At 42.4% G+C, this 7,826-nt stretch overlaps 2 protein-coding genes across 6 annotated transcripts in view; one reads left to right on the top strand and one right to left on the bottom strand.

Annotated features, from left to right (window-relative positions):
• Positions 1 to 7,826, bottom strand: part of tm9sf5 (transmembrane 9 superfamily protein member 5) — a 64,452-nt gene that overhangs the window by 8,770 nt on the left and 47,856 nt on the right. For 2 of the 4 annotated variants that reach the window (XM_069532035.1, XM_020080060.2), the window contains exon 2: positions 380 to 683. In XM_069532035.1, coding sequence (XP_069388136.1) covers positions 380 to 517 — 138 coding nt within the window. In that variant the 5' untranslated portion in view covers positions 518 to 683. Of the gene's footprint in view, positions 1 to 379; positions 709 to 7,826 lie in introns of those variants that run through there. The other 2 variants (XM_069532036.1, XM_020080071.2) reach the window with 2 other exon arrangements.
• rbmx (RNA binding motif protein X-linked) lies at positions 927 to 7,431 on the top strand. 2 transcript variants are annotated; one of them, XR_002202437.2, is made up of 11 exons: positions 966 to 1,015; positions 2,426 to 2,756; positions 2,846 to 2,971; positions 3,501 to 3,607; positions 3,690 to 3,852; positions 3,947 to 4,090; positions 4,185 to 4,302; positions 4,487 to 4,615; positions 4,699 to 4,790; positions 7,091 to 7,183; positions 7,289 to 7,431. XR_002202437.2 is itself a non-coding variant. In XM_020080085.2 (10 exons), the coding sequence occupies exons 3-10, from the start codon at positions 2,863 to 2,865 to the stop codon at positions 5,871 to 5,873; spliced, it is 1,179 nt and encodes a 392-aa protein (XP_019935644.1). In that variant the 5' UTR covers positions 927 to 1,015; positions 2,426 to 2,756; positions 2,846 to 2,862; the 3' UTR covers positions 5,874 to 6,188. The 2 variants fall into 2 exon arrangements, 1 of the variants encoding a protein (XP_019935644.1); XM_020080085.2 differs by lacking the exons at positions 7,091 to 7,183; positions 7,289 to 7,431 and adding an exon at positions 5,557 to 6,188 and having other exon boundaries at positions 927 to 1,015.

Genomic DNA, 7,826 nt, shown 5'->3' on the forward strand with positions numbered 1-7,826 from the left:
CTCACGTGTTCAGTAGCTCTGTGGGATAAACCCTGAGCTGCGAGTTAACAGGCTAAAGGCTAACCCTATTGAAATCTGAATTGGTGCGGTGACAGGTAAATGCTAGAAGGTGAAAACCCACCCACACACACTCACACCAGAAAGCTCATTTACTGTCTTAGCATTGATAGACAGTGCTTACACACAACAACCGAGGCTGCGATGCATGGGAACACTCTGCTAGTGTTCCCGGTAATAGCCGGGGCCTACAGGGAGCACTGGTTTGCTAGCAAGATCCAGGAAGTACATTCCGTACGAAGACGCCCATTCAAACTATAGCAGTAAAAACCCTCCACCACGTCAGATAATACAACTTATTATAACTTTGAAGGGACCGTACCGGACAATCGTCGCCACCTTTGCCGTCTTCACAGAAACTCACTGGGGCCAAACCCGGAAGATAGAACGCCGAGCACGCAGAGAAATGCGAGACCAGCAAATACACCAGCGCAAAACCGACGTGTATCCGCCTCTTCATGTTTACCAACGGGGCTTCGACGCTCTGGTTGCGGTGGTGGGAACAGAGGGGCTTCCTTCTTCCCGGGGCAGGCGGACTGCAGCTCGCTTTTCTCGGCTCGCTGGTTGTTTGTGCTCGGGACACGGAGGCTGCGCTGACCCGACCTGACAACGTTGATGACGCCCGACTCAGCCACGGCATCAGCACCGGAACTGAAACCTCTCACCTTCAATATAAAAGCACGCATTAAATAATGACTCTGGCGTTCTGTATTCCTCACATGCATATCTGGTGCTATGGATGCACCAGCTCGTTTATTGTATCTTCTGTGTGGAATATATATATATTTTAAAAAAACTATTCTTTTATTCATTAAACGGTGCGACCATACAGTGGCAGTACTTTTACTTTGAAAGTCAGGAAGTCGGATGTCACATTTGACGGTTTCAACGTGGAAGTAACACTGACGTTGCTGATCGATGTTAGATAAATGACACCTGAAACAACTTGTATTTCTTGGTAATAACAATTACTCTCAGTCTACACTGCATTGAAATCAGAAAACCCTGTAAAAATGTAAGTTTGTCAGTTACTGTGAGTGTTGGACGAAACATTTAAGGTATGAGAAGGCAAAACAGAAGAGGCGTGTAACTACTCTCATGTTACACGAGCAAGTAATTGTAAAAGGCTGCAGGACAAACTTGAAAAGCCGGAATGGCAACAGTAATGTTTGTGCAATACGATGCAATATACAGCACCACTCAAAACTATAACCCTCAATAGATTTCTGAAGTGAACAGAAGTAAATACAAGCCACACAGTAAGTGAACATGTGTAACAGACAACAAACGACCTTTCTGCACCTAAATAGTGACTTGAGCTTTTTTGTTAATGCAAACTTCATAGAATTAAGCTAACTGAATTATCATTAAAATAAAGTATTTTATTGAATGTTTATTTTAAAATAAAGGGACATGGTAAATGAAAGGATGGTGGCGTTTGACAGGTGGTGATTGTCAAGATAGAAGATTTGTGCATCTTTAAAACAGGCCTCTGGATACACTCACGTGGGGGCTAAAGAATCTTGCCTGGGGAAATGAGGCCTGGTTAGGGACTTTCATCTGGCTAAACAGGTCAGGCTGGGAGAAGCCAGTGAAACAAGATGACTGAGACTGAAGAACTGATTTCTGGAAAGTAGATTAACCATTTGACAAAATGTGTCCATGTGTGCAAAAATAGTCATCAATACTGGCAATTTATTGGTCTGCAACAAATTATTGGGCACCAAAGGGCTCGGTTTTGTTCAAAAATATTGAGGAATTTGGTCCAGTCTTTTCTTTAAAAATCACTCGACATGCAAACAGAAAGTTAAAGTTTCCACCCATTCAACTTGTAGTTACTTTACTTAAATGTTATGCATAATGATTTTACAGTACGTGCAGTGTTTGATGTCTTATTCAACTGCTGAAGGGTAGAAATTCTCTACATTCAACAGGAATTGCAGTTGAAGATATGGAGCCTTATCGTATTTCAATTGTATTTCAACTTGATGCTCCTGGCAACATTTTTCATCCACACATCTAAATGGAGGAGAATGAAACCCATCGTCTCTGTGTTCAGAAGGGACCTGATGGAGAATCATCTCAGTGCCTTAATGGAAGGGAAACATGCCTCTCGTTCAAAGGCTTATGAAGACCTTAAAATATATGAGGACCTCTAGTGGAACCTATTGATATGATTGTATCATTTAATTTGTATTTCATTTATATATATTAATTAATTTACTTATTCAGCCTTGTTATTCTTGTTTTATTTGTCATGAATTAAATGCCTTGATATTTGACCTATTCAAGTTTTCAATAAAAACAACAAACAAACAAACAAAAAAGATAGAAGAAAATAATCTTGATTCCTGGTTCTGGTCTATAGGTGGCGGTGTCACGCGGCGGAGCGTCTGGTGCGCCGGGAGCAGAGCGTGGGAAGAAGAAGGAGGGCGGAGTGGGCGAAGCTGTTGTGTAGCTTCAGAGTCTCGGCGCTGATCAGCCTGGAGGCCGCTGCCTGTGATGCCAACTTACTCCGTCTAATCTACTCTGTAGTTTTATCGTAGATGTTGTAGAAGTAGCGTGCTGGCGTTAGCAAAGCTCAGCGCCCTCGTTAGCAGCCGGATCACCCGTTAGATAGCGTTAGCCAAGTAACTAGCGGCGGGCGCTTTATCGCCATTTTGCGCATTCAACAGCCCGGGACTTTCGCCAGCAGCAAGGTAACAACCGCAGAAACACACCGAGGACAAAACTTTTCAGCTGAAGCTCATAGTCGCAGTAACGTTCCACGATCCATTGTGTGTGGCAGGTGGTTGATTGTGCAGCATGGCAGAAGCAGACCGACCCGGAAAGCTCTTCATCGGGGGACTGAACACGGAGACCACCGAGAAGGCCCTGGACCAGTACTTCAGCAAATATGGCAGGATTGTCGAAGGTGTGTATGGAGCCATTTTAACGCCCACCACTTACCGTAGTTAACTTTGAATACAACGTTGGAATGTTAAACATGCAACTCTGCTTTAGGGTTCATTCAAAAAATGCTCAGCTTTTGCCGATCAACACTTCACCAGATGTTTGTGCACTTACGTGAATCCAAGTGTGAGGGCGACAGATGTGTACAAGAGTGAATTTCATCTTGGTCTTTTCTCCCAATTAAATATATAAATCTAATTAAGTGGTTTTGTATTTTGAATATCATATAATGTTTATTATCTCTTACTTAATCCCAATTTTCTCTTGTTTTCGGGATATATTGAAATCTAGTCTTGAAGGAGGAAATGAGAAAATGTTAGAACCGTAAAGTAAGCATTCTGAATACAATTGAAAGCAATCTTTTAGTAACAGTAAGTACATTGGGGGTAAATATTACAAGTTAAACTGCTGTAAAATAGTAATCGTTTGTAAATGATGTAATCAACCTAAACACAAAGTACAAGCTCTCAGTTGTTATCTCTTAATTTCAGTTATTTTGATGAAGGACCGTGAAACAAACAAATCAAGAGGATTTGCTTTTGTTACTTTTGAAAGTCCGGCAGATGCGAAGGATGCGGCACGTGAGATGAACGGAAAGGTAAGGACTGACGTTAATCAGCCACACTCCCCTAAGAAATCTGCTTTGAATTGTGATTGAAAATGGAATTCTTTTACTACAGTCTCTTGACGGCAAGCCAATCAAAGTTGAGCAGGCTACAAAGCCTCAGTTTGAGAGTGGAGGCAGGCGAGGACCTCCACCCATGTACTCCCGCAGTCGTCCACCCAGAGGAGCCCGTGGTTCCAGGGGAAGTATTGGTGGAATGAGGGGCCCACCTTCCAGAGGTATATTTTTATTTTCCAATTGTAAAACGTTATCTTGTTGTTCTGTTTTTTTTAGCTTAGTTTGTTAATATTTGTATCTCTTGTCTGTGTGAAGACTACTATGATAATTCAGGAAATGGAGAACCCTTCTTCAAAGGGATGTCATCCAGAGGCCCCCCCCCCATGAAGAGAGGACCCCCAGTACGTAATGGAGGCCCTCCACCAAAGAGGTCCGCTCCATCTGGTCCTATGAGCAGACGTAAGTATGAGAGAATTCTATTGGTACTGGATTGGCTTCCTGTATCTCAGATTGATTTTTTTAATGAACAAGCTTTTCTGTCTTTGCTTTCTAGCATCCATGTCAAGGGACAGGGATCCATATGGTCCACCCCCTCCTCGCAGAGACTCCATGATGTCCAGGAGAGACGATTATCCATCACCACGAGATGACCATTACAACTCAAAAGACAGGTAAACAATTTGCATTTAATTTGATATAATTTGAGCATTTTTGCTTGTGTCTGAAATCTGCTAAAATAACTAATTTAATACTGTAATGATCATGGGTAAAAACAAAATACAGAAATTCCGCTCCCATTTGAAATTTTAAAGACGATGATTACAGCACTGCAGTTAATTGCATTATGTTTTCCAGCTACTCCAGCCGGGATTACAATTCCAGAGAGTCAAGGGATTATGGACCTCCCCCCAGAGATTATTCATACAGAGAATACACAAATTCCACTTCCCGAGATGATTATGGCTCAATGTCAAGAGGATACAGGTACTTGAATTAACTGATACAAATGATTTGAAGATTAAATCATCACATTGGGTTATCAAATGACAATCGTTTGTATTATGTAGTGATCGTGAGGGTTATGGCGGAGGCCGCGAAGCCAGAAGCTATATGGACCGTCCGAGTGGTGGCTCCTACCGAGATTCATACGATGGTTATGGTAAGCTACGACTCCATGAATGTAATAACCACTCTGGCACAAAGAAAAGCTGCACAAATAACCAACCGAATCATAGCTTTGACTACCGCAATCTCCAGTCAGAAGAAGCTGCAGTTTTTCCCCACCCCAGAAGAAATGACTTATCAGGCAGCCTCGTAACTTTTTTCTTTTCCCTCTTCTGCATCCTTGACCTGCAATCCAAGCTGCATATTTTCACGCTATTAGAAGTCCTTAACCATTGGCATCGCAAATTAGAAACAAAATTCTATTCCAAAGCTGTTTCTTCATATCTAAGTCCATAGTACCGCTACATTCCTCAAAAGATTCAGTTTTTGTGGCAACATCAAGCAGAATATTTGCAACCTTAAGGAATCTCAAAAAAAGTCCTTGGAAACATCTGTTGAGCACTCAGTATGTGTTGCCTAGCAAAGCACTCCCTCAAGGAGTAACCTTCACAAAACCATCAAGACAACTCTGAAAACCTCGACCTTAACCTCCAGTTCTAACTCTTGGAGCTCTAAATGGAAAAGGCTTCTCAAATCAATGGCATGCTGAAATGGGTAACAATGCCCATTAATTCCCTGTGCTTGGATACATTACTGCTGATATCAACCAAGTATAGCATAACATGATGGGACATTTAAATATGTCGTCCATTCAATTTATTTTGCACAAAGTGAATTCTAATGGCAAAAAGTGGGCACCTGGCAGTGCGAGAATATGTATAAATTAAACCTTGCCAATTACCTGACCATTGACCCTGCAGGTAACTCTCGCAGCGCCCCACCTTCAAGGGGCCCCCCACCATCCTATGGTGGGAGCAGTGGAAGCAGTCGTTATGATGACTATGGCAGCAGTACCCGGGATGGCTATGGCAGTCGTGACAGTTACCCCAGCAGTCGGAGTGACCCGTATCCACCTAGCCGTGGTGAGCGTTTGGGCAGGCAGGAGAGGGGCCCTGCTCCCCCTGTTGAGAGAGGCTACCCTCCTCGTGATTCGTACAGCAGCTCAAGTCGTGGAGTGCCTCGTGGGGGTCGCGGGGGCAATCGAGCCGATAGAGGAATGGCTCGCAGCAGATACTGAACTGGACTTGGAAATCGCATTAAAGCAAACGTTGGTCTCCGTGCACAGTAAACACGTGTTCTGGATGAAACCTGACAAGACAAACTAGCCATGTCTAAATCTGTGGATTATAAAGCTTAGCTTTAAACTCTGTCATGACTTTCCCAGTTTTTTATGTGTAAAATGACTTTTGTTTTTGTTTTTTTTAGTATTTCTCTTGCTCATGTAACAGTACAGTTACCAAGTGAGTGTTAGTTTTTGTACATTCAGTGCTGTTGGAATCTGCAATGCCCTATAAGTCTGGCTACTCTAATAAAGCTTTTAGTTGTACCTTGACCACTGCTCGTCCATTTTCGAAACAAGATCAGAGACAGTAACATGAATGTGAAGTAACAACATGAATCTCTGTAAAGCCGAGTCTCTGCTCATACTATATAAACAGCCAAGTGACTTAAGTTCATTCTTAACACTCATGTACCTCCACCTGGACGCTACTGTTTTTAAGGGTTAGGGAAATGTTGCTGTCAAAATGTTCCAATGTAGTTTCCTTGGAAATGGATCCATCACCCTAGAGCCATATGATGGCATGCAACGACAAAACCAAAGGCAACAACAACCAAATGCAACCCGACTGGTAGTCAACAGCTGGTAAGCAAAGCAAACCTCTTTGTTTCTCGTCTGTAACTGAGTTTCTCATTGTCCTGTATTGCAATCTCCACTCAGAAGGGTTCAAGATGGCTTTTGCTACAGTGGACAAAAGACAAAAGGAGGTCAACTGAATGAGCCCTTTTCACCGTAGTCCGTTTTCATCGGCTAAAATTGTCAAGTGAGAAACATCCGAAGTCAATGAAAGCCGTAACAGACACCACCTGAGCCCTCAAAACAACCTTTTTGCCTTCTCAATCGTTCACCCTGAGAAAAGTGATTGGCAACTGCATTGTTATCTCTAAGGTAAAACATGTCTAGTTATTTTTTTAAGACTTTTTGGGGGGAGTAAAAAATTAAAAGCCATTTTTTAAATCCAGAGCCATTTTCTCAGTATGGAAACCTTTTCCACAAGCATGCCAATTCAAACAATGGAGACATCTGGAAGAACAGCATTGTCCTCACTGCCAAACTGGAAACGATCACTGAAGCGAATTCAAGTCGGAACAAGGACTGCAACATAATTTCCAATTATTTTATGAATACATGACAAGGACATGGGCAACATTTTAAATATTCTGTTCTCATTGCAGGATGAACGTCCCTCCAAGGCAACGGCCCTTGCAACGTAGCTGACTTGTGTCCTGGAGACGTTGAACCAGTGAAGCAGCAGTGCACTTGTCCAGGTTTGTCAACCAGACAGATCATATAATAATAGTTATGGTGGTGAAGTGGATTTTCATTGCTGTGTATGTATATAAACCAGTTGTCATTGTTTTACTGTGTTTTAGATGCTGCCACAGGCTTCTGTTGAGAGTGGCGCTCCAGTCTTTTCAAGCGGATCAATGTGTCGACAGTGGGGAAGAACAACGGCTGAGGATTTGCTCATAATTCACAGTTTCTGGTGGTTTCAATAAAGAGTTTTTAAACAAGAGCTTTGTTTCCTCGTCATGAAAGAAAAATGAAAATAGCACAATTTTCCACAAAGGCATTTTAGATGATGGTTTAGTTATAAGGACTTTTTTTCATAACCTCTTGGGAAAGAGGCTTGTCTAATGGTGACGTCCTCCTGCAAATATCCAGTTAAAGTATTTTGCAAGTGGCCGTTGCAAAAATCATAGCTTGGTATTGTTCTCTAGAAATTGGTGCATGACCCATTTGGCATCAGAGTGGATTTCCATGCCAATGTTGTAATGGATGTCAGCAGACTGCATGTCAGGCCCACTGATCACATATCCTGAAGCACTCCCAGAGTAGTATGGTGTGTTTTTCCACATCAGATATCAGGTCCCTGGTGGTGTTTGTAATATAATGAGTGTGAATTCCCAG

The sequence above is a fragment of the Paralichthys olivaceus genome, chromosome 9 (genome assembly GCF_024713975.1).
Source record: "Paralichthys olivaceus isolate ysfri-2021 chromosome 9, ASM2471397v2, whole genome shotgun sequence".
Taxonomy (NCBI): Eukaryota; Metazoa; Chordata; class Actinopteri; order Pleuronectiformes; family Paralichthyidae; genus Paralichthys; species Paralichthys olivaceus.

What these genes read in the sequence shown, in the direction of transcription:
- rbmx (XM_020080085.2), top strand. Translation starts at nt 2,863, where the DNA reads ATGGCAGAAGCAGACCGACCCGGAAAGCTCTTCATCGGGGGACTGAAC. An exon ending in GAGGGGCCCACCTTCCAGAG is followed by an intron (nt 3,853 to 3,946) that starts GTATATTTTTAT and finishes GTCTGTGTGAAG; the next exon opens with ACTACTATGATAATTCAGGA. An exon ending in AGATTCATACGATGGTTATG is followed by an intron (nt 4,791 to 5,556) that starts GTAAGCTACGAC and finishes TTGACCCTGCAG; the next exon opens with GTAACTCTCGCAGCGCCCCA.